The 25,378-nt window shown below is 48.3% G+C and overlaps 2 protein-coding genes and 2 long non-coding RNA genes across 37 annotated transcripts; 3 read left to right on the top strand and 1 right to left on the bottom strand.

Moving 5' to 3' along the window:
• The first annotated feature begins 2,002 nt into the window (after nucleotides 1-2,002).
• Nucleotides 2,003-3,172, top strand: LOC120679114 (ethylene-responsive transcription factor 3-like). The gene has a single exon (XM_039960632.1). The coding sequence runs from the start codon at nucleotides 2,018-2,020 to the stop codon at nucleotides 2,969-2,971; it is 954 nt and encodes a 317-aa protein (XP_039816566.1). The 5' UTR covers nucleotides 2,003-2,017; the 3' UTR covers nucleotides 2,972-3,172.
• A 1,561-nt stretch (nucleotides 3,173-4,733) lies between these two features.
• On the bottom strand, nucleotides 4,734-8,121 carry LOC120679115. Of its 2 annotated transcripts, XR_005676998.1 has the most exons (3): nucleotides 7,590-8,095; nucleotides 5,917-6,374; nucleotides 4,734-5,016 (listed from the first exon to the last, which is right to left on the bottom strand). It is a non-coding gene; the product is annotated as an uncharacterized LOC120679115 (long non-coding RNA). The 2 variants fall into 2 exon arrangements; XR_005676997.1 differs by having other exon boundaries at nucleotides 4,734-6,374; nucleotides 7,590-8,121.
• A 1,244-nt stretch (nucleotides 8,122-9,365) lies between these two features.
• LOC120679112 lies at nucleotides 9,366-19,346 on the top strand. Of its 33 annotated transcripts, none has more exons than XR_005676992.1 (9): nucleotides 9,366-9,772; nucleotides 9,930-10,018; nucleotides 10,308-10,640; nucleotides 10,733-10,775; nucleotides 11,080-11,205; nucleotides 12,005-12,318; nucleotides 12,415-14,965; nucleotides 15,059-15,143; nucleotides 16,139-18,123. XR_005676992.1 is itself a non-coding variant. In XM_039960630.1 (7 exons), the coding sequence occupies exons 5-7, from the start codon at nucleotides 11,175-11,177 to the stop codon at nucleotides 18,674-18,676; spliced, it is 762 nt and encodes a 253-aa protein (XP_039816564.1). In that variant the 5' UTR covers nucleotides 9,368-9,772; nucleotides 9,930-10,018; nucleotides 10,308-10,370; nucleotides 10,733-10,808; nucleotides 11,080-11,174; the 3' UTR covers nucleotides 18,677-19,346. The 33 variants fall into 33 exon arrangements, 11 of the variants coding, with proteins under 11 accessions (XP_039816564.1, XP_039816558.1, XP_039816560.1 ...); XR_005676989.1 differs by having other exon boundaries at nucleotides 11,464-12,318; XR_005676986.1 differs by having other exon boundaries at nucleotides 11,460-12,318.
• A 3,488-nt stretch (nucleotides 19,347-22,834) lies between these two features.
• On the top strand, nucleotides 22,835-24,558 carry LOC120679111. Its single transcript, XR_005676973.1, has 2 exons — nucleotides 22,835-24,311; nucleotides 24,418-24,558. It is a non-coding gene; the product is annotated as an uncharacterized LOC120679111 (long non-coding RNA).
• Nucleotides 24,559-25,378: the final 820 nt, after the last annotated feature.

Below are 25,378 nucleotides of genomic sequence, written 5' to 3'. Positions count from 1 at the left end.
AGGCATCATCTAAAATGATAAAAAAAACTTGTGTTCGCCATCCTAATCCATAGGCTTTTAACTATTCGATATTCATTCATATTTCGTTCCTCCAATAATTTTTCTTAGGAGGCAACAACGCGCAGAGCGCTCTCACGTTGTCTCTACGCGGAGAGCTTGGGCTCTCGCGTTACCTCTCCTGTGTGGGTCCCATCTTATCTTTCGGAACCATGGAGTTCCCGTCGAACTTCAGTGTTAGACGTTTCCCTGAGGTGGTCTTGGAGGAGTGTTCCAATCTGTAGAAACTTTAAAATTTTCCTCTTAGTATAAAGTTGTGCAGCTCTTCTGTCGGAAAAAAATTCACCCCGTGCATACTACAACCACTACCGGAAATCGAGCTTTTACCGTGTGCCCTAAGATTTGTCGTGTGCAATTTCTCGGCCACATGGTAAAACAGCCCCTTACCGAGTGTGCTCAAGAAAATAACCATTTAGTTCAAATGCTCGAAACTTAAATCACGTCTTAAACTTGCAATCTCTTCACCTCTGTACAAAATCAATTGACGGCATCTAATGATAAGCCAGTCAATCCAAACACGTCGCCTCAGTGCCTGTGGCTGCCTCAGGGGCCGAGTCTGGGGTCGTCGCAGGAAATCGAGCTTTTACCGTGTGCCCTAAGGTTTGTCGTGTGCAATTTCTCGGCCACATGGTAAAACAGCCCCTTACCGAGTGTGCTCAAGAAAATAACCATTTAGTTCAAATGCTCGAAACTTAAATCACGTCTTAAACTTGCAATCTCTTCACCTCTGTACAAAATCAATTGACGGCATCTAATGATAAGCCAGTCAATCCAAACACGTCGCCTCAGTGCCTGTGGCCGCCTCAGGGGCCGAGTCTGGGGTCGTCGCAGGAAATCGAGCTTTTACCGTGTGCCCTAAGGTTTGTCGTGTGCAATTTCTCGGCCACATGGTAAAACAGTCCCTTACCGAGTGTGCTCAAGAAAATAACCATTTAGTTCAAATGTTCCAAACTTAAATCACGTCTTAAACTTACAATCTCTTGACCTCTGTACAAAATCAATTGACGGCATCTAATGATAAGCCAGTCAATCCAAACACGTCGCCTCAGTGCCTGTGGCCGCCTCAGGGGCCGAGTCTGGGGTCGTCGCCGCCAGCCAAGTGAGTTATATGGACTTGCTTTGTATGGACATATATGCTTATTTTGCACTTGTATGGACTACTAGTGGTCGTAGATGAAGGATACTAGAGTTTATTTGGATTAGCAAATTGTTTGACTATATAAATATTTTTAATGCTTATTGTGATATATGAAATACCTGTGATGTTTTTATTATGATACATATGAACTACTTGTAATTAGGGTATACCATATACGTGACCAAACGAATGAAGCAGGCAAATTATGGTCACTTTACCGTGTGCTATGACCAAGGCACATGGCAAAAAGACTGTTTCTATCAACCTGTGACCATATTTTGCTGTGTTCATTCTCCCTGGCACACGGCAAATTTTGAATTTTTTTTGAAACAAAACTTTGAATCTTCGTCGTGTTTATTTCCTTTGGCACATGATAAATTTGAATCTTTGATGTGTGTAATTTCTCTAGCACACGCAAACATTGAATTTTTTGCCGTGTGCCTCGCCGTCAGGGCACATGGCAAAAACACCCGTTACCATCGGTCGGCCATTGGCCTACTTTTTTTGACATGAGCCTCCTTAGCACATGACAAAAGCTTTACCATGTGCCTAAAAAAAGGTACACGGCAAGATCGACTTTGCCGGCCAGCATTTGCCACGAGGTTTTTACCGTTGCACACGGAAAAATATTTACAGTAGACTTTGCTGTGCGCCGGAGGCACACGGTAGGACAGCAGATCACGCGACGTCGTCTCTTCACCCGACGGCCGACGCCGGCGCGGGGGCAACCTACCGACCCAGCTCAGCGCTGAGCAGAGTAGCAGACACGTTGGCTCACATGAGAAACGGCCCCGCAAGCCGACGGCACGAGCCGCCGCCGGGATGCGCGGGGGCGGCGCCGCGCAGGCCCCGCGCCCCGCGCCCCACACCCGGTCCACCGTCTGGACCAGACCTCACCTTCCTTCCACCTCTACCACGTGGGCCCCACACTCCGTCCCCGTCACCGCCCCCGCCGCCCCCGCTCCCCTCTCGTGGTGTATATATTCCCGCGTCTCGCCAGCGGCATCCTCCCAATCCATCCTCTCCTCGCGAGCTCCAACAGCAATCAAGCTAGAGAGAAGCTTAGGCTGCAAGAAGAAGCCAGCAAGTGGCGAGGACGCGAGCAGGGCAAGCGAGATCACTCGGACCAAGCGATCCATGGCGCCGAGGAGGTCGACTTCGCCGGCCGGGAGCGGCAGCAGCGGCGGCGGCGGCGGCGGCGCGGAGCAGCCGAGGCTGCGCGGCGTGCGGAAGCGGCCGTGGGGCCGGTACGCGGCGGAGATCCGCGACCCCGTGCGGAAGGCGCGCGTGTGGCTGGGGACCTTCGACACGCCCGAGGAGGCGGCGCGCGCCTACGACGCCGCCGCGCGCAGGCTCCGCGGGCCGCGCGCAGCCACCAACTACCCCGCCCACGCCCAGGACCCGAAGGCGGCGGCCGCGGCGATTCCGGCGTCGAGCGCTAGCGCGAGCGGGAGCGGGGTGCTGTCGTCGGAGGACGCGTCGTCGTCGTCCTCCTGCCGGGACTCGCCGCTGGCGCCCCCGTCGCTGGACCTGAGCCTGGCGCTCCCGGCCGTGGCGGCCGCGCCGCCGCCGTATTCGTACCAGCAGCTGTTCCTGGACCCGGCGGCGATGGTGGCCGCGGCGCCGGCGCTGCTGCAGTTCCTGCCGCCCAAGAGTGAGGAAGAACAGAGCTGCTCAGGGTCGAGCTCCTCCTCGTCGGTGGTGGTCGACGCGGCGCCGGCGGTGGGCCTGGGGCTGGACCTGAACCTGGCGCTCGCGGCCGGGATGGTGATGTAGAGACAAGACTAATGATTTGGTTAATTAGTGGCTCCTAGCTCACCGATCCAGATGTTCACCCGGTGTAAATAGTCGGCCCGCAGGGATTTACTTGTGCATCTGCGCAGCCAGATCTCTTTGCTTCCTTTTTGTACCCACAGATTTCGCGTCCCGCAAAGATGCGCGCCAACGCAAGAAGGAAGAAACTTTGCCCCAGCCACAGTTGCTTGCTCGTCTCTCTCCCTTGCCAGACTTGAAGTTTGCCTTCCCCCGCTCCCCGCTCCCAATGGTCGAATCGTCTGGGGCGCCACGCCCACGCTCCGGTGGAATCAGGATCCCTCGTGTCGTGCGTGTAGGAGGAGGGCGTGGTCCCGACTCGAGGCGGCGCGGCCGTGTCGGCAGGGCGGCGCGGCTTGGACGGCGGAATAAAGTTATGGAGGCGACAGGCGAGGCGTGCGCGCACGGCACCGCCCGGGGGCCGGGCCGAGAGCGCGTGGGCGCGAGGCGTGGCGTGGCGGCTGCCGGCCGCTCTGGGAACGGGATGCGTTGGCGTCGCTCTCGCGACAGCTGCACCTGCCTCCACCGCACGGACAGGGTCGGCGCAGAGTCGTGGAGGTCCGGAGGAATACCGCGTGCGCCGCCGCAGTCGCCGCCACATGTTTCCTTTTTCCCTGCGGCGCCAGCACCCACCCACCAGCCGCCTCGCCCGCGCTCGCGGTCGCCGCTTGGTCGCAGCTCCGTGTCTGAGCTGAGCCCGTGGGACCGGAGAACCGAGTCCTATCCTGACCAGCTCCAATAATCCTTTGTCAATAATTGATATTGAAAGATGTCTCAATAGCAATTTATGAATTACTCCCTCCTTCCCCGTTTATAAGGCATGGTGGAACATGACACGGTCTTCTAAACAACACTTTGACCATTTATTTATCATATATTATATCACTTTTGATTATAAGCTTATAATCATTGTAAACTATATTTGATTATGAATCCAATCATATGAAATTTGCATTATAAAAACAAAAATTTAATAGTCAAATTATTGGTCAAAGATGAGAAGGTTTGAATCTTGATATACGTGTATGCCTTATAAACGGGGAAGGAGGGAGTACTAGGTAATAGCCCGTGCGATGTTGCCAGCATACAATCTGAACGAAGTAGCAACTATTTTGAAAAGAAAAATATCATGCAAAGCACCTACTAATCAGTCATGGTGGATATAAACACAAAAAGTAGTCCAAATTATTGCACGAGATTTACTTGCTAATATAAATGTTACCATGCCTTTAATTAATTCCGGGTTGTGTATTAATCCTCTATGAGCTTTAATCCCTCGGAGCTAAAGTCTTATTTCTATGTGAATTTGAAAATAAAAATCAACCCCCCCCCCCCACCCACTTGAATAAGGAGACCGCGCGTAATGTTTTTGTCACCAGCCCGGTCTGTACCCCCTCCTCTGTACCCGCGATGCGATTGGTCAGTGCCGCCGAAAATCACCGTGATTGCCTTCCGACAGCATGTAAGCGGGCCGGTCTGCAGAGTTCCTGCAGGCCGCCGCAACTGCCGCGTGCGCAGGCGGCTTGCTCGGCAGGAGCCCATGTGCTAAAGATTTTCAACCTGCGTTGGCCCGCTAGGCCTTGGCGGAGGATGCAAGCACACCTGCAGGCCGCCGCAACCGCCGCAACGTGCTTGATGCTAACAGGAAGTTCACACGTTATGGTTTTCAGGCAGCAAGGGCCAGGTGATCCACTGGGTGAACAAGCTGGGAAGACGAGCTCAGAGCTTCAGGGACCATGGTGAGTTGAGTAGTAGCCTTAATTCACATCATCTACACAGAGCTCAGAGCTCAGAGCTGGGAAGAACAAATATGCAATACTCCACTGACGCATGTTCAGTTACCATCTACACTAAAAACAAACATCATTGACATCGTCTACACAGCCTTAATTCATCGTCTACAATGCTTGATGAATCCAAAATTCTACTGTGGATGGACCGTCCTTGTTGCACGCCTAACAAAAAAGCACAGGTAATCATCCTTCATGTATCCTTTGTTAACACAAGACCTGCAATGCAAATCAATATGTCATGTTAGTAACAGATGTTCTTGGCAAATACCAAATTTGCAAATTAGAATGGCATCTAAGTTTACAACCTAATATCCCACATTTAGCATAGGTTGCAGAGGATTTGCGGGTTCTGTAAGATTGATTTCATCTCATTATATCAAAGCAACAGCTACAGCCGCAAATTAGCCTGCTGAAGTGTTCAGGGTTGACATGCTAGCCCCTTTGCATATCAATTAGCAAGGCCAAGGCCAGCCCACATAAGTACTTAAGCTTTGGTTTTAGCCTGCTATCCACTAGCTGCTATACAGAACATAAATTCACTATGAAACTTTATATAAGCAATCAACCAGCCAGACAACAAGATCAGTTGGCAACAAATTGGTAATTGGGGCATCACTCTTTCTTAGCTTCGCATTCATTTATTAAGGAGAGAAAAAATGGAATGTTTCTATAACACTCTTCTTGTGTGATCCCTTGCAGCAAAGACCAAAGAGACATGAACTTCATACGAAAATTGGATCACAAGCGAACTACTTTAACATAGCGAAGGAAATACCACTGCTACATCATAATTCGATCAGAATTACTACTTTAACATGCTAGAAACTAAGGTTGTGTCCACAATCAGAATTTGACTATAATGAATAGCCAACTTTTTTCATTAAAAGAACATATTAACCAAACCAAATACAGGGAGGCAAGTTAATGAGGGCAGTATATTGCAAAAAGGCATGCCAATGGTATATTTTTTTTAATCTGAATTATGGCTTGTTCAATCTGAACCAGAACCAGGCAAAAACAGGACCAATACAAGGGTGGCTTATTCCCTGTAGTAACATGTAAATTTAAAATTTTAGTGCATGTTGTATTCAGAAGCCAAGAGCCCAAGATACTAACCTCACGAACTGCAGTGCCAACAAAATCACCTTTTTCATCATCTAGCATGTGGTTCCAATACAGGACTTGTCGGGCTGCGTGATGTCGACCTTGGCCCCATCACCACAGGTGACACAACCAACCTCATCATTGGAGAACCTGTCACTAGCGGAGACACTTGTTTGTTTCCCACCATTGGAGGCTTGAACTGCTTTGCAGGCCTCTGTTTACTTATTTCTGCACGCCTCTTTAATGGAGAGCTTGTAGGAGACTTTTGTTGATTTCCCATTGCAAGAGACTTCACTCGTTTTTTAGCCGATTGCTTCTTTTTGACTCGTTTCTGCCCGCTTTGCAACCATGTGCCTTTTCTGATTTCCCATAGCAGGAAGCTTTTTATGCTTCGTTGCTTTAGAGCTGATCAAAGGTGCGCCACCTGAGCCCCCAACTTCTTCAGGTACAGATTGTGATGCCAACTCCATCTGCAAAGAAGAAAATTCAACATTATTTCAAGATAAGATAAGAATGTCATGTATGACAAGCAAGAAAAATCAACAGCGAATAAAACTAACGAGGAACTCATAGGAACAATTTGAATATAGACTAAATCATGTCATCCACTGAAAGCATCAAATTTCAATATGCTATTGAAAGGATCTGGTCAAACTTGAGAATTTGAGCTGTAAAAGAATACACATGCATTTCTTCTATGTCTAAAAGAATTTGAGCTGTAAATTTTATTACTGGTATGTCTAAAATATTTTGTCTAAAATATTTCAAAAAGATCTTTAACTTTAACCTTACTATCAGCTAGGGAGAACAATCTAAAAGCTCATTTACATGTGACTAAGAGACAAAAAAAAAACTAGTAACAAGGCATACAAATGGTTCTAGCAATCAATTCTGAACATGAACTTAGGCACTCAATTACTCAATTAACAAAATCAAATTTGGTGGACCTAGACAGGGAATGTCTAGCCCACGAATCAGACTCAATTAACAAACTAGTAACAAGGCATACTAACATGTAACCTTCACATACAGGAAAGAAATGAACTTTCATTCATTGTTTAGGTTACAGAACAAGTGTCTTGCTTCTGGACATGTTTATTATTACAAATAAACTCCATTTCCTTCACAGTTTGAGAATTTTGCTGATGAATCTTGTACCGGATTATAACCAATATGCTTACTCAGAGGCAAACTATCAACAGGTTCAGATTCGACCAAGGATAAACAAATTTAGATTTAACCAAGTACAAACAAGTGTTCAGATTTAACCAAGGATAAAAATAAATTTTGCAATCCATAATCGCTGTAGGAAACTCACAAGAACAGGCAATAGGAATAGATGCCAGTAACGAGGCATGTTATTATTTTACTCGAAATTCAGGACAGCATCAGCACCCATCCAAGAAACTCAACAGGACGAACAGGGGTCAGGGAAAGGTTGCACGCTGCAACTTCCCATCAAGTCTGAACCATCAACACGTTCAGATTTAGCCAACGTCAAAACCAAATTCAGAAAGGATGAGCAATGCGGTAATCCACAAGAACACGAACAGGAAGCACATACATATAGATCCCGACTACGATATGGACTGCAACTACGATATACACTGCATCCCTGATGGTGACTAAATACATATCCAAAGAAAGATGGTGGGATTTCAGACTGCTAGTTCATGGTGACTTACCTGTTCTTGAACCGTGCAGGCAGAGGGAGGCCGGGAAGGAGAAGATTCGGTGGCCTGGCGCAACAAGAACTGTGCGGGGTCCGGAGGGCATGGTGGCACCATGAATCAGAGGCGGTCGTGCTTCGGCTTGTTGCGCACGGGACGGCGCGGGCACAGATGCAAGGGTAGCCGCACGGGCTGCTGGGGAGGGAGGGCGGCGCCGTGGATTTTGCGGAGCTCTGCATCGCCGGAGTGAGAGGGGGCGGCGCGGACTGCAGGAGGGAGGGAGGAGGCGGCGCGGACAGCAGGAGGGAGGGGGGGCGGCGATGCCGATGCGTCTGCTCGTCGCCCCGAGCCCCCGATGTACAGGGAAGGGAGAATGAAGGGAAGGGAAGGGAAGGGAAGGGAAAAGGAAGGTGGGTTGGCCTGCAGAACCCACCAGGTTTGGCGGGATGTATATTTGAGACCCATTTGTAAAATGCGGGCTGTGGCAGGTGTTTGGAAAGGTGTTTTTGCAGGTGGCGGTTGCAGGCAACCAGGCCAGCCTGCACCTGCCTACATCCTGACCTTCTGTAACCTGTGCGCTGGCCCCCTCCTCCCCCCTGCGATGCACGACGGCCGCAGCCCCATCCCTGACCCCTTCCCCAGTCCCCACGACCCGACCCCGGCTCCCACGCCGACGCCGCCCACGCTAGGATTCATGGACCCCCACCGCACCCTGCCCTGCTGCCCAACCTTCGACACCGCGCCCGAACCGTGTGTTTGGTTGCGGGATCACTGGATTGGGTTGGATCCAACCCGGATTTTGGGGACGGAACCAACCCATTCATTGTTTGGTTGCACTTTTGATTTTGAGGACGGAGTGAACCCATTCCATGTTTGGTTGAAGGAATTGAGAATACGGGTTGGATGGCATGATAACACCGTTGGTGAGGGTCCCACTTGCAACCAATGAACCCCACCTGTCAAGCTCTCGTCTTTTTCTCTTTTTTATTTTTTATTTTTTTCCTCTCACCCTTTTCTTTTTCTTTTTTTCTCTCTCCCTTCCCTTTCCTTTTTCCTCAGCCCGAGGGGGGCGCCTACCCGCGCGGCTCGCGGTGCCCGACGAGGGAGCGCGTGCGTGCCGTGGCCACTCTGCCGCCGCAGCTCGCGGCGCACGGCAAGGGAGCGCGGCGCTCGCCCATGGTCGCGGCCGCTCGAGCAGGGGTCAGGGGACCCGCGCGCGGAGGGAGGAGAGAGGTGCGGCGGAGGAGCCGAGGAGGACGAGCGCTGTCCCGCCGTCCCGCGGGCTCGCCGCCGCTCCGCGAGACCGAGGCCACCGTCCCGCGGCCGTGAGCTCCGCCCCGCCGAGTCGCGGCTGCTCGCGCGCTGGGGCCGCTCAGCCCGCCCGCGGCAGCAGCTCGCGTGCTCGGCCCGCTGCTCGTCACCGCCGTGGCCGCTCCGCTCGTCCGCCGTGGCCCCTCCGCTGGTGGCGCCTGGATCCTGTCGCCGGCGAGGGATGGGGAGGAGGAGCGCCGGCAAGGGTGTGGTAGCGACCGGGAAAAAGAGAGGAATGGGAGGGAGGGGGAGTCACCGAGGGTGAAAAGGGAGTCGCGAGCACAACGGACGGAGAAGACGGAGAGGGCGACAGGAGATGCTGACGTGAGCCAACCTAGTTGGAGCGGCTCCGTTCGCCAAATTTTGAGGGAGGAGTCGAACCCGCATCTAAAAAGAATATTCTCCTCTGGAGCCCGTCCTACTCTCCTCATCTCCATCCAAACACGCAAGGAGCGGGTTCGCTCCATCCCAACCCGCCCCAACCCCCAACCAAACACACGGAAGAGGGCCGTGCGGTGCTTCGCCATCCCACCGCGGTCGGAGTGCTGCCCGCGCGCCTCCCAATCCCCTTCCCTCCGCAGATCCATCCATCCCCGCCGCTCCTCCGAAACCAATCTTGCGACCCGCTCCGTCGACGTCGCCCGCGCACTCGGAGGAGATCTGGAGATGGGCTCCCCGTCCTACCAACTCGTGGTTGCTGCTCCCCGGCTGCCCTGCGTCCAGCCCGCCTTGCTGATGCTGCTGCTACGCCTCGCTGCGAGGGCCACGGCAGCGAGCCGCAAACGCGCCGCACGCGCGGGCTCCGGGCAAGGGCGCCGAGTGCCGCGGCGGAGAGCGAGCCGCGCGCTCTACGGCCCCTCTCCAGCACCGACTCCAAGGCCACCTCGGTGAGCACCAGCCATTCCTGCCCCACCTTGCCCTCTCTGCAAATGCAGGTTGAATTATGTTGTATCCTTGATTGGGACACGTCCGTGGGTAGGCCTAGGGTTTCTTATGGAATTGATGCCATTTCTTGGGTGCTGGTTTTATGCATATATGGTGCAGGTAGCATGTACGGGAGATGGCTAATTTACATCTACCCCTTCCGAACAAACTCAGGAGTCAGTATCTATGCTGTTACTGCAGTCGTTGAGGTATCCAGTTTTTCCCCTTTTCTATGTTCTTCTGCAAGCCTGCAAACTAGACCATTTTGCTCTTTGTTATATGTCAAATAATGCATGCCTGCTGCTGTAGTAACAAGCAAGCTATGCATATGATGATTTAACTGTTTGCAGGTTATTAGTTTTCACATTTTGCTCTTTGGTATATGTCAAATAATGCATGCCAGCTAGGCACCACTAGCTATCTACTATTGGTTAATAAAATATGATGGGGATTTATTGATTGAACTCTAGCTTATGTTTGGGTCTTTGTAATCAGCAGGGTCACTTCTAGATGGTAGAAAGCAGGAGCAGCCCAATAAGGCAACTGATCAGCTCCCAAAAGGTCAAGGTTTTACGTTTTTGAATGTACTAAACTCAGTAGTCGATTATATTTATTTGTCCACTCTAAAGATGCCATCAGAATAATTGGAGTGGGATCTTGGGAATTGAATCTATACTATTTTCTCATACGCATGTGATTTTTTTTCATGGACCAAAGAGGTTTCACTGTGTTGTTGGAAGTCTACGCTATTATGCTTTTGTGTCTTTTTTTGCATGGGTCTTGTGTTGTATTGACGAACGTTGAGAATCAAGCTGCTGTGCTGTGCATCTGGTTTGTGGTGAAAGCTTGACTGATGCATCTGGTTTGTGCTTCAAAATATTTTATCCGTAGAAGTCTGAGTTCTTGTTTCTAATGGCTTGTAGGTACCCTGCTCAATTTCTGTTGGCTAGAAGATTGCTTACCTAGGTAACCCTCATTTCTAAGCAGTTATTGAATAAGGTCAGGACGTTACATTGAGTCAACTGGACTTGTAGTATTTCTCTCATATCATTACCAAAATGTTGATCAAAATTTAGAGTAATATTTCTCTAAGGTTATTGTGAAATATTTCTTTATGTCTGAAAACCTGACATATTTTGATAGGCCACTGTCCTACTCCAAGTTGTTTGGGGATAATGGCTCTGTTTTGTATTACAATCCTTATTCTGAACATTGAAGCTTCAGTTATTTTCATAGCAGCCATATATATGTCCTTTTTTCAAGTATGCAGAATGAAGAGTTCATGTGTTCAATGTTTGGAGGGAGGCAATTTGACAAACTTATGTTGCAACTACACTTCTGTTTCAAGTGCTAATTAAAGAGCTCATGGCTTTTGCCTGCCATAGGAGGTTTCAAGGTGAGCTACATAATAGAGACATCTTTTATTGTTTTCTGGTATTTTATGCAAACCATGTAGCAGTTGGTCCTTAGCTAGCTGCCAAACATTTAAGGAAATAGAAAATCTAGAAAGTTTTTACATTTATGTGGTTTTTGGTTCTGCGAATTGATTAGCATAACTCACTGTCAGTGGATACACATTTTCATTTTGTTTTATTCTCACTATAAATTCTCTGTGGTTCTTATATACCACTGTAAGCTCTACCTATGTAGCCAGTCGGATCGGAGTGGCGAAAGGGCTTCGTGTCGGCATGCGTCTCGCTTGCATGCACGGTTCAAAAAGGCGGAATTAGGCGGGCGCCTAGGCGCGACTAGGCTCTAGGCGAGGGGTTCCCGCCTGACCTATGGGGGTAGGCGGCGCCAGCTCGTCGGCGCCGGCGAGGGAGGAGAAGGAGGCAGGGACGAGCGCCGGCGGAGGAGAAAGCAGGGGACGGGCGGCGGCCGAGGTATGGACGGGCGGCGGCGGCGGCGGAGGAGGAGGTAGGGGCAGGCGCGGAGGAGGAGGAAGGCCGGCAGCAGAGGCGCGGAAGAGGCAACGGCGGCGGCGTCGGGAACGAGCGAAGGCAGGGGCGTCGGGAAGACCGGAAGGGGAACGAGAGGAGGAGAGGGGAGGGGATAAGGTGGGCTGCTGGGCCGGATGGGCCGGAGGAGAGGGGAGGGGATAAGGTGGGCTGTTGGGCTGCTGGGTTGTTGGGCTGCTTTGATTGGCTTATTTTTTAACTCAAGGCTTAATTGTCCTCTGTTTTTCTTTTTTTTAGAGGTATATGATGTATATGACAAGGTATACGTATGTATATGGCACCGCCTAGCAAACCGCCTTGAAACGCCTAGGCTCGCCTAGGCTCTAGGCGGTGGGTCACCGCCTAGAAACCGCCTAGTGCCTTTTTGAACATTGCTTGCATGGCGGTGGCACGAGGGGTCTGGGGTTTCGGCTACCGCGGTGGTGTTGGTTCGGTTCTGCTCGTGGGAGGTCTAGCCCCAGGCGGCGTGGGGGCCGAGATCCGCAGGCAAAAGAATGTGCAGGTGCCCTCCTCGACAAGTGGGCCGGCGCGCTGTCGCTGCTCGAAGCCAGGTGCGTAACGTGCGTTTGCTTCTGGGTGAGGTGGCTCTTTGATAGTGATATGTCAATTTGACTAAAAAACGATCTGTGTGTTGTTTGACCATGTAGGCCTCAAGGTATGCTTCAACGCATATTCGTGATTTTTAACAGGTAGGTGAACACTGGAAGCTCCTGTTTTTAATGAAGCCACTAAGGATTTAATTTGAAGAACATCAGCATGTTTGGAGGTAAATGACCAGTCAATCAGCCCTATAGCTTCTTAAAATTATCAAAATCACTTTAAAGAAGATCAACTACTGCACTCCTGGTGGTATGAGGTATGAGTTTCAGATGATTTTGTTGTTGTTTAAGAGTGTGCTACATTTGTTTCTTATGTGAACTTCCTGAAGAAACCATCATTAAAATTTTGGATTTAGAAAATATATGAATTAAAAGTGTACATATCACCAGTTATTTTCCCAAACATATGCAGAATGGAGACCTTGCAGATTCAATAAATGGAACTCGAGTTCAATAATGAAGTTGTGTTTGACACTGCAAATTTTAAAATTGTCCCCATTGTTGTTCTTAGTGTTCTTGGTGAGACTGACATAGGGAGGGAGGGAAGGAGGGAGGGGGGAAGGACTGTCTACTTTAGGAATTGTGCAGTGTGGTTACTGGTTAATTGCTGGTCCATGTGTCCTTTTATTCTGATCTTGCTCCAGCAACCCACTGTAATTGCTTGAATCAAGAAATTTGTGTAAGGTACAGTGCTATCTTTGGATCACACCATTACAAAACCGATTTGTCATGTTTTCTATGGATCAGATTCTTGTTATGTCACTTGTTACCAATGAGGAATAGGGGTTCCTGTACACAATGACAAATATGCTTACTGCAAGTTTCTATATCAATTTTTGCTATTTATCTTCTGTTAAAAGGAATTGAACATTCAGATGATATTTGATCATGACCATTTTACGTGAGATTGCTTCAGCTCCTTGTATTAGCTTGTGCATTGGCTGAGCTTACATGGCCTAAACATCGCAAGATAAGAGATGATATTTGATCATGACCATTTTACGTGAGATTGCTTTAGCTCCTTGTATTAGCTTGTGCATTGGCTGAGCTCACATGGCCTAAACATCGCAAGATAAGACAATTTTTCAGGCATTGGTTCTGTAAAGTTGAACAAAATAATATTATTGTGCATGGTTTATTCGAGAACATCCAAGTTAAATTTTCCAGGAAAAATTTTATGGACCTTGACCTTGCTGTTGTCTCTAAAATAAATAAGAAGAAGCTTGTCGCACTACAGGTTTTGCCCATTATCTTTTGTGAGAGTTTGAGAATTTTAGGTCCCTGCCTATTTTTATATAAATGTTATTTAATCCAGATCTATTTTTAGTTCACTCCAACGAGAAGTCGAACTAGGTCTAATGGATGCTACTATTATTAAGTTTCCACTGGTTGAAAATTTTGGTGGCATAAGTTATTTTTTGCTTACTGAATCTGTTTATTATATTTTTTTAGAAATAAGTTCATGTTGCGTGTACATCTTTACTATATATATAATTATTGTTTATTAGACTCCACTTACTGTAGCAACACACAAGTTGATAAGATCTGTGTTGGAGCTCAAAAACTTCTAAATTGATTTGTACCTAATGGTCAAAGGTGTTTGGAGAGGTTCGGTATTTTCATTGTGCATTTCGCTTAATATGTGTGTAGGAATATAACGAGGACATGATATTGGTGTCATGGTGATGGTGCTTGATTTTTTATAACACGTGCGTGCCGCAGGTACACTACTAGTTAGGAAAAAAACATCAAAACACTTGTTGTAACTTGCAGCGGGTTCCAGACATTGAAAGATCATAAACAATCAATGAGCTCGAGAAATCCGCCGCCCGCGCTCGCGAAGTCCTTTCCCGTTCATCGCCGTCGAGCACTCAACCGGAGAGGTGGGCGTCGCTGCCAAGAAGCCGCTGGGAGGGGAGGCTGGACGCTGCCGGGCCCTTCGCCGCGAGTGCCCAGGCGGGCGGCCACCGCCCCGCTGCCTTGCCGCCGCCACCAGAGTTGAAGGGGGCCGCAGGGCAAAATGGGGAGGTTCGACGTTGGAGATAAGGCTGGACACGGTGATGCAAGGCCGAGTGCCCGCTGGAGATGCAGCTCGTCGACCCGATGGTTTCAGAGAACCAAATGCACCATCCTCCCGCCCAAGAAGTCGGTGTGCTTGTAAGGCTGACCACAGCGGAGGGAGCAAGAGCAAATTTGCTCTCTCCTCGTTTCCCACGCTCTCTTTGTCTACAGTGTCAAGCAGTGCATCTATAGTGCCAAACAGTATATTTGCTCCTTCATTTGCTCCATCCACTGTGGACAGTCTAACACCCCAAATGTTTTACCTGGTTGTAGGCCCCAGCTGTCATCTCCTCTTCCTTCTCCTGTGCTTATCCTCGCTCCCGAAGCCTCCCGAACCAGCCAGCTCACTTCCGTGCTCAAGTCGCCCACGCCTCTCCCTCTCCCTCTCGTGCGTGTGCCGAGCCATGGCTGCCACGGCCACGAGCCGAGCTCGCCCCTGCCGGAGCCCCATGTCCCCCAAACCCTAGCCCCATTCCTCCATTGCTGCCGCCACCCCCAAGCTCCGCTTGCCGCCGGCCACCGTCGATTGCCTCCTCCGGTGAGTCTCGCTCCGATTCGTCGTGCCAACGGCTTCCTCTCACCCTCCTCCATCGATTTGGGCCCTCACCCAGCCTCCTCCCCCTCCCTGCAGGTGCCCCGCTGGAGCTCTCCCATCGGCGCCGCCTGTCCTTGTTGCGCCGCCCCCTCCGCCGCCATTCCTGCAGTCTGTGTCGCCGGTGAGGTTCGCCGGCTACTCCCCTCCCTTGTGCGTGTGCCTGTGATCCTAATGCTCCTCTACTTGTGCCGCTACGCTTAAGCACGGCCACTTGCTGGTCACCTGCGTGCGTGTTCCGTAGAGAAGAGAAGATGCACAGTAGAAGCTAATAACAATTCTTATTGTACTTGTGTGTGTTTGAGTTTGCAAAAATCATAGAAAAATAAATATAGATCCAAAAATAGTGAAACTTGTTTTGTTAGTTTCCTCTTGTTTAGATCTACTTCCGAAAAATATTGTTTTGCATGTTACTTTGCTGTATATTTACTTATGTTTTAATGTTGAAAAAGTGAGATAAATGCTTAGTTAGTTGTGTACTGTTCTAAAAATGTCAAACCAAATTTTTCTAGACTCCTTGTGAAGTGTAGTTTCCAGTGGTGCAACTTGCTCATATGTTTCCCTGCTTTTTGTTAAGGTTTTAGTGTGATTTCATATTCTCTGTCCAAAAGCTTGTTTAATGTGTAACTTCTTGCAGAAAAATAATAAAATGGTAAAACCAATTTTGTTAGCTTTGTTTTCTTGTCTATCTTCTGTGGTAATTTTCCTAGATTTGTTCAGTTAAGTTTGCATGCCTTTTCTGAATTTACTTGTATAGGACAGCTGAAACTTGTAACATTAATAGTTAATTCTAGGAAAATGCTTTTGATGCAAATCCAATTTTCATGTGCTCCTTGTAATATCCTCTGCATGCTCAATTTATTTTATGATTTATGCTTACTGTGTAAGCCATACTTCTTAATTCTTATCTTGGCTTTGGGATCGTTATGCATTAGTGTTGTTTGTCATAATCGTGTTTTGTTATTGTGCCTTTGCATAGCATTTTGTCCATGTTTCATTCATAGCATGTCTTTTTCATGTCACTGCATCATACTAATGCATTCGTATCATTTCATGCATAGCATTCCTTGCACAATCATGGCATCATGCTAATTCTTGCATCTCATTCATGTATTATAGTGACTGAATCGTCGGAGAACGAATCCGTGGAGCCCACCGAGTTCGTTGAGCCTGAAACCGGAGTCCAGTTCGTGGTTGAACCCGAAGTTAACCATGGCAAGCAGCTAAGCATAATTCTTTGCACCTATTTAATTTGATTCGTTTAGTTATCTCACCGGATAATGTTGGGTATATATATATTATGTACGTATTGCATTATTGTACCCACTTTGATGCATTGTCCTCCCTTGATTTGTTCATCTATGTCCTTGTCACATGTTAGTCAGTTAATTACTTAACTTGACTAGATGCTTAGCTCTGCTTAGAATACTCATCTAGCCTACTAGAAAGAACAGCTGGAGTATCACATTTACCGATTACCCTTGATCGCACTGGTTCGGTTTGGTGGTAAGGGTTTGGTAGTATCGAGATCTGAGCGGAATGGTAGGGACTAGAGAAAGAAGTCCCATGGGCATAGTCCGCTTGGATCGTTTAAGGACCGTCCGTGGATGCCATTGGCCTTGAGCAACTTTTCGTGCTACCACATATCCAATATAATGGTACGGATGAGCCAATTACCTTCTTTGACTTGATCATTGATGTGCAGTCCTAGATACGTGGCCAAGGGCTATGCAGGGGAGGCTTAGGGGTGTCCCCGGTGGACCTATGTGTAGAAAAGTTTAGAGATGTCCCCGGTGGACCTAAGTTACTCCACGCGTAAGCTAGGTGCGAAGTTCAATGATCGAGCCTTGTTGGGAACGGTTGACGCGAGTATCCCCTTATCCAACTTTAGCGGGTTGGGTGAGTCACATGGTTCTTGCGTCGTGTGGGTAAAGTAGTACACCCTTGCAAGGTTATAATCAATTCGAATTGCCGCGCTCTCGGATATGAGCAAGCTCTTGGTTTGTCGAATTCTTCGTAGAGAGTTTCGGTATTGTTGGTTTTGGTTCATGTCACATCTATGATACATTATATTTATTATATTACTCTCTTAATCAACTAAAACTTTTGGGGATTCGGGCAACACTAATTAATTTTGCTGGGTGATAGTCTAGAGAGAGTTCATGCTTATACAATAATTACTTAAGCTTAAAGCTTTTATTTGAGCCTTTGCATGATCCTTGTTTATTTAATCGCGTTAGTCTTGCGAGTACCTTTTGTACTCAGGTTGTTTTCTAAACCTAGTTGCAGGTGAGCCGAAAGTTGTGTTCGGTTGATGTGGCCGCAACGGTGCCCTTGAGCACGACGCCATTGTTTGTTACGCTTTTATCAATTTATCCGCTGTGTAGTTTATCTCCGTGAGAGCATGTAAGTATAATAAATTCTAAATTCTGGTTTAATATGGTTTTCGTGAACCCAAGGCTTGTATTAGAAGTTAGTTTGAACCCATCTATATCGATTTTGCAATATTAAGTGTGTAAAAATTACTCGTTGTGGATCATCGGCAAATTACGTGTTTGTAAAATGGTACGTGTGCTTAATTCTGGGCTTGTGGCAAACACGTACCGGGACTACCGGGTTTGCTCTCGTTCTAGGTGACTTGTGTTGAATAAGTGCCTCTAAGATATGGATTAGCACGTGGCGTGTCGAGGGACGGACACGTGCTAGCCCTCATCTTAAAGGATTAATTAATAATTTCACATAAACCGAGTGCAAATTGGACGGTTCTCACAGTGCGGACCTTGATGGGGATTCATTATTTAGATCTCAATGCAATTTCTCTTGCCTTTCTTGCAAACTTGTACAATTCTCTAAGAAATCGTTTTTCTTCTTCAGAGATTTCTGCTGTGTACCGATGCTTCCCTACTTGTGGATTGTTTCCAGCTGAATTTGATGTGTATTTATCTGGATGATTTGCAACAATTCAATGTCAACTATTTGGATTCGTCTGTGATTTATTTTCGCGTTGCTATGATTTTGGCAGGAATTCGTGAGCTGTCAGCAGGGTCTTCGAACCTTAAGAGGCACACGGGTTGTCTCAGACTGTCGGATGAGCTCCGAGCGGATCAGAGAAGAAGCCTCCTGTCCCACCCGCCGTCGTCGCGGCCGCAGGGCAAGATGGGCTCTGACGGACCCCGGCGGACGCGGCCTCCACGTGCTGGGCAGCCTGCAGATGCTCCGGACGCCCTCCTCCACGCGGTCCCCTCCAACCGCTGGGCGGCCGCTCGCCTCCACCCGCGTGAAGGCAAGCCCGACGTCTGGCCGCCGGCCGTTGCGCGCCTGGCGGCCCCCTTTGTCTCCGGTGGCGGCGGCAAGGCAGCGGAGCGGCGGCCGCCCGCCTGGGCACTCGCGGCAAGGGGCTCGACGGCGTCCCGCCTCCCCTCCCAGCGACCTCCCGGCGGCGGTGGTTCCCCGCCTCTCAGTTCGAGTACTCGACCGCCGACCGCGACGTTCGGGAAAGGACTTCGCGATCTGCGGCACGAACTGGCGCCCAGGGCTGGCCTGAAAACTGGCACCCAATCCGAGTCCAGCGGCTGCAAGGGGCAGAGCCGCAGAGGGATGGCGGCGGCTGAGTGGGTGGGTGGGATGTGGGCGGGTCGGAATGGAGGGATGGGGTAGATTGATCGGACGGTTGAGATGCAAAGTTGGCAGAACCGTGGAGAGGCAGAAACATGGGAGAGCGAGGACACTACAGACTTTTTAGCAGTAGATAGAGATTGAAGAAGTTCCTCCCAATACTTTTATCCCAATACAACAACATATTAGAAGTGCATAAACTCTCATTTTATTTGAGAGAAGATGAGGTAAAATATTGGGACATTCAAATAATTATTGGGGAAAGAGAGATGTATTGGGGAACAACTGGAGCACATTCTTTTCCTAAAAGCAGGAGATTATTGGGGAATGGGGGACTGCTAGAGATGCTCAGATGACAAAGTGATGGGTTCGGATGCGGTAGGGTGTTTGGGTATCTAAAACTAAAACCCGAAGTTGAAACCTGAATCCGCCCCGAATATTGATTCGGGTGAAAATTCCTCGAAACAGAAACCCGTGGATCCCCGGAATCTGAATCCAAAACCCCAAGTACCCCCTTCTCGTGATCCCATCCCACCCGACCACCTCTTCCAGTGGTGATCGGGCCCTTGCCCCCGTCGTCACGGACCATCGAGGCAGAGGCTGCCTTGGCACCCAAGAAACGCATGCCAGCAGGCCACGATGAGGAGGAGAAGGATGGGGAGGAGCGGCCGGAGCCCAAGTGTTGGCGGGCGCGGGCGTGCATCATAGCCGCGACAGTTGGGGTTGCGGCGGTGGTGGCGGAGGCTCCGAGTTGGGAGGAGGGAGGGGAGGGGCGACCGAAGCCAAAGTGGCCGCGGGCGCGGGCCCATATCACGACGCTTGAGTTTTCTTCTCACTAGCCATTTAAAGAGCTATAGCTTTGATCAAGAAGATGGTGTCCAACAAAGGGTGGAGTGATGAACGACTCCAACCACACCAGCGGGGCGTGCACACCGTCAAGGAAACGGACACGCTCGTTGCGAAAATTGATCTCCTCCTCAAGAAAATTGATGATTATTCCCAAGACAAGGGTCAGACATAGACACTTCAAGCCTTGGATGCTCGCATGACGTGCGTGGTCTGCGGGAACACTGGACATTCGGGGATTGATTGCCCTGAAACCCTAGAAGAAATAATGTACTTGAACAACAACAGGTTTCGACCACAAGTAGATCGGAGATGGAATGAACCACACCCATACTACCAAGGAGGTAATGGTAATTCAAATTCTTTAAATCCTAACCAGTCTACTTTGATGGATCTTGTCTACGGCATGGTGACGATCAATGAAGCTATGCAAAAGAAGCTGGCCGCCAACGACAAATCCTTGGAGACCATTCATGCCAAGATGGATGAGATCTCCACTGCTATCAAGAACCAGCTGAGCTTCAACAAAATGGTTGAAACTCAACTCGCTAAGTTGGCTATTGCCGTTCCTTCTGTAGAACTATGGAAGATCCCATGGCAACTCGAACCTACCCTAGCAGGGAGTATCAATGCACTGACCACTAGATGTGGTAAGCCATCACGGGTGTCATCTTTCGCTAACTTTGCAGAGGAACTAACACGACCAATAAGAGGTCCGTGGGGCGAACTAGTAGCAACAATAAAGGAGGATCCCGGCACCCTAATGATCTTCTGCTTGATATTCGACTGCCAGGTTGAACAAGCCATGCTACCTTGGAGCAAGTGTCAACATCATGCCTAAGGTAACATTCGAGAAATTAAGTTATTCTACACTTTCCCCTACCTTGATGTGCGTGCAGTTTGCCTATTCAACGATACGATACCCTGGATCAAGGATTCATTCATATACTCACGGACTTCGTAATATTTGACATGGAGGGCAACTTGGGGATATCGCTCATACTTGGGTGACCATTCCTAAGAGACGCCAAGGCCAGGATTGATGTTGGAGCAATGAAAATCAGTCTCCTCATTAAGGGAAGGAACATGAAATTCAGGTTTTATTAACTAAGGCGACGAAAGAAACCACATCTCAAAATCGATTAACAGAGGCGATCAACGTTAAAGTGTCCGCCTCTGTTAGTACTCCTATTTTCAGAGACGGTTATTTGTAATGAGCCTGCCTCCATTAAAAATCCCAACCTGCTCAAGCCGGATTCGGCCTGATAGAGGGCTCCAAGTATATATCTGCACAGTTAGGGTTTATTTTCCCCTCCCCCTCTCTCTTCTCACTCTCCCCCCCTCTTAAAACCGCAGCGGCGCCCCAGCTTCCCATCCTGTGCCGCCCCCTCCCTCCACACACACTCTCTCTATCGCCCCTCCATCTCCTCTCCGCCCCTGCGCCGGCGATGGCATCCGGCGGAGCGCGAATGTGACATCCCGGTACAGGGCTTAATAGGATTGATAGAATACTCATGTCAACAAGTTGCAACTTCTTTTCCGGAAGCCGGTCTCCAAAGAACTCCGAGGTTAAGCCGGAGCAATTTGGGGATGGGTGACCGACCGGGAAGTGATTTCCGGGTGCGCATGAGTGAGGACAAAGTGTGTAGAAAAGACATGTGTTGGTCTGTGAGGGCAGTCTATGTCCTAGAGAGCTGCTAGATGTAAGCAGGCCCGACCTCGGGGAGGCGGGACGTTACAGAATGGTATCAGAGCCGACTCTCGCGGTTTCACGGGCACGTACGGGCGTATGTGCGTGGGCATGAGCACGGGCGCGTGGGGGCGCAGATGCCACCGGCATGTGGACGGGCGCATGGCGGGTCAGTGCGCGGGCATCTGGGATGCGCCGTTGGCACTGGACGCACGGACGTGGCATAGGGACCATTGGCACTGGACGCACGGACGTGGCACATGGGCCGTTGGCACTGGACGTACGGGACGTGGCCAAGAGAGGACGTTCCTGGCTTGGGATTGACCGACGAGGACGTCGGTCTCTTAAGGGGGTGAGGATGTGACATCCCGGTCCAGGGCTTAATAGGATTGATAGAATACTCATGTCAACAAGTTGCAACTTCTTTTCCGGAAGCCGGTCTCCAAAGAACTCCGAGGTTAAGCTGGAGCAATTTGGGGATGGGTGACCGACCGGGAAGTGATTTTCGGGTGCGCATGAGTGAGGACAAAGTGTGCAGAAAAGACATGTGTTGGTCTGTGAGGGCAGTCTATATCCTAGAGAGCTGCCAGATGTAAGCGGGCCCGACCTCGGGGAGGTGGGACGTTACAGCGAAAGGTAGCGCGCGGGCATGAAGTGGCTGTGGAGTGGCTGTGTGCGAGATCCGGCGGCTGCTGCTAGGATCCAGCTGCCTCGGGCTGGATCCGACGCCCGCAATCGAGATCTGGCCTCCGCGCGCGAGATCCGGTCGTGGAGCGGCCATGGAGCGGTGGCTGGCGGAGGATGTGGGACGGCGTCGGCGTCGGCGGCTGCGGGCGGAGGACGCGGGTCGGCATCGGCGAGCAACAGTGGTGGCGGCGCGGACGCTGCGGCGGCGGCCGCAGCGCCCGATGGGCTCGGCGTGCTGTTTTTTTTCTACTGTATTAACAGAGGCGGGCAGAAAACAGCCACTGAAAATACATCATTAACAATGACGTTTGCTCAGAGGCGGTTGGCTCTGCCTGCCTCCTAAAATCAATTTCACCTGCCTCTGAAAAGATTTCTGTAGTAGTGAAATGACTGTATAATACTTATAGTAATAACAAAATTTGATAAAAAAAGTTCTACAAATTGAAGTGACAATATAAGTTTGGTCCATATGTATGACATTCGTCACTAATATATCCTTGCAAGAATTTATGACGATTTTTGAGTGGCTATAGTGATGGATATCTTATTTTGGTCACTAAACCATACTAGCTCATAGTAAACAGCATAAATTAGAATAACCTTATGACATATTTTTCGCCATGGATTAAGAGGATTATTGTAGTATATACATATATATATATATGATTTTCAATAATAATGTCACTAGAATAAATGAGGCTGGTCCACAAATTAATAGATAGACATTTTTGAAAAACAAGTGCACTTATTAGCCACCCAACTTTGACTATTTTACTTAGGTAACGTATTGGGTGGAAACCACAATCTTTATGAAAACCCGTGTAAATCATGGCAAAAAAGCCGTCTAAATTCATCAAAAAATCACACATGTAGATAATATGATGATACACAATCTTGTAAAATATCTTGTCCAAACTCGAATTCGTTATTTTTATATCTCACAATCGAAGTCGAGTTTGGACAAAATGTTTTGTAAGGTTGTGTATCATCATATCATTTACATGTGTGATTTTTTTTTGAATTTAGACGACCTTTTTGTCATGGTTTGCACTAATTTTCATGAAGGTTGTGGTTTCCACCGGATACGTTTTAACATGACAAATAATAAAAGTTGGCCCGCTTTGATCGCTTTGACTATCTTCTTTTCAAATCTAACCCCTAGCAAGATTTGTTTTTTATTGTTTGTCGGCGTATAAGTGTATCTTTAGTTAAATTATTTTTGGATTAACACGTAAAAATATTTACAGGGAATATTTCTATAATACTATATGTTACTTTAAGCATAGGGATACTCAACCAGAAAAAATGTGATGAAAAAACACTATTTTTGAACCTGGCTAGGACCTTTCCATCATTGACCCAAAACTTTAACTTAAGGTTCAATTTCTACACAAATAATCTAAAATAAGACATACTCCCTCTGTCCTATAATATAGCGCATCCTAAATAACTTAAGACAACTTAAGGAAATACTTAAATGATGCATGTACCCTTGTATTAAATACAATTATAGAGTTTGTTCTCAAAGTATTATTTCCTTTTAACAAACTTTGCCAAATTTAAACACAGACACCGTGTAGAATGAGTTACGTTTCAATATAAATTTTAGAAGTCATAACGCACTATATTTCAGGATGGAGGAAGTAATTCATTATGAGCAACAGAAATAGTTTATAAATGACTAAATTGAGGAAAATTTGACAATTTGTTCACAGGGAAAGCGACAAAATGTATATATTGTCAGGGTATTAAAATAATTGAGTTTTTCCTATTATTTAAGTTGGACATACATTAATTGCGGAGAAGGATTCCACTGAAGAAAAGTTGGATATCTTCAATATAAATTGACACTGAATACATCTAACATGAATCTAATATCAGATATCCCACCCCAATATATTTGAGTATCTATTTATAAAATGAAATATCCCACGCATTGAATGAAGAATCATATAAATATTTGCTACTGGCCAATTCCCTTTCGTTCTATATATAGAGATTAGAGAAACACAATACACAAACTCATCAGGATATCAAACTTGAGTCTTCTTAGTACAAACTGGCACCATATCGTCCCAAACTAGCTATAGTTTGTCAGCATATATCCCAAAACTAGGACGGAGATGTTTCCAGGGAAAGCAGTTGCGTTATTCCTCCTCCTGGTAGTGTTTGCTGCAGTTTGTGGGCCTGTGAATGGAAGAAGGGTATGTACCGAACAGCAAAAGAAGGATCTCCTGTTAACTTGTAAACTAAACATCAAGAGACACAAGAACGGGAATCCTCCGCCCCCACCACCCGAACGTGGTCCCTGTTGTCAGCTAGTGAGGCTGTTGCAGGGAATGCGTCCAGACATGATCCGCTGCATCGTCGGTCATCTCACAAAAGAAGAGGAGGAGGAATACAGCACACTGAAGATCCTGGAGCTTAAAGACAAATGCCGTTAATCATAATTAGGTAAATTTTATGATTTGCCTATATATTTTGTACCAATCCAATCCTTCAGAACATGCTTGTGCATGCGATAAGTTAATAAATGGACTGATCATGTTTTCCCCGACAGGTCCTGCATTATATTGCTGACGGAGGGCCTGCAAGTTTGAGAGAAATGAAAGATACTACATCGCTAGTTATTTAATAAGATCAATCAATGCGCTATCTTCGTGACATGTATCTTTCGTTGAATAAATTCAAAACGAGCTTTCCTACTGTGCTTGGGACCCGTTTATCCCGCCATTAATCATAAAAAATACGGTTATGGAGGCAACAGGCGAGGCGTGCGCGCATGGCACCGCCCGGGGGCCGGGCCGGGCCGGGCCGAGAGCGCGTGGGCGCGAGCGCGAGGCGTGGCGTGGCGGCTGCCGGCCGCTCTGGGAACGGGATGCGTTGGTGTCGCTCTCGCGACAGCTGCACATACGAGTGGTAAAGGGTTTTAATTTTTTTTGTCTAGATAATTTAAAGATCAGATCCTAAAAGAATTAGACTCTAATTTTATTTAATTTTGAGTTAAAAAATAAAATATCAAATAAAATTGTGAAAAAAAACATTAAGACCATGACTTATTACCCCACCTAAACTCTAAATCCTACACGCACGACCAGAGTCGGCGCAGGCGGAAACCCCCACGCGCGCGAGGGCGGCGGTCGTGGAGTCGTGGAGGTCCGGAGGAATACCGCGTGGGCCGCCGCCGCCGAAGCCACATGTTTCTTTTTTCCCTGCGGCGCCAGGACCCACCCACCGGCCGCCTCGCGCGCGCTCGCCGTCTCCGCTTGGTGGCAGCTCCGTGTCTGAGCTGAGCCCGTGGGACCAGAGAACCGAGACCGATCCCTGGCCACCGGAAAACTGAGTCTGGACTTGGAAACTCGTTCAAACGACGCTAGGACCCAGTTGTCAATGGGTTGAAACGAATCAGGGAAGGAAATTTTTTTACTTGAAAATGAGGCTAAAATATAAAGATTGAGCACAAATAATTTCATAATCTTGTTCTCCTACCAAATAACATAACTTAATCCTAAAATTTGAGG

The sequence above is a fragment of the Panicum virgatum genome, chromosome 6N, assembly GCF_016808335.1.
Source record: "Panicum virgatum strain AP13 chromosome 6N, P.virgatum_v5, whole genome shotgun sequence".
NCBI classification, from domain to species: Eukaryota; Viridiplantae; Streptophyta; class Magnoliopsida; order Poales; family Poaceae; genus Panicum; species Panicum virgatum.
Note: the sequence above shows the minus strand (reverse complement) of the source record. Positions and strands in the feature narration are given on the sequence as shown.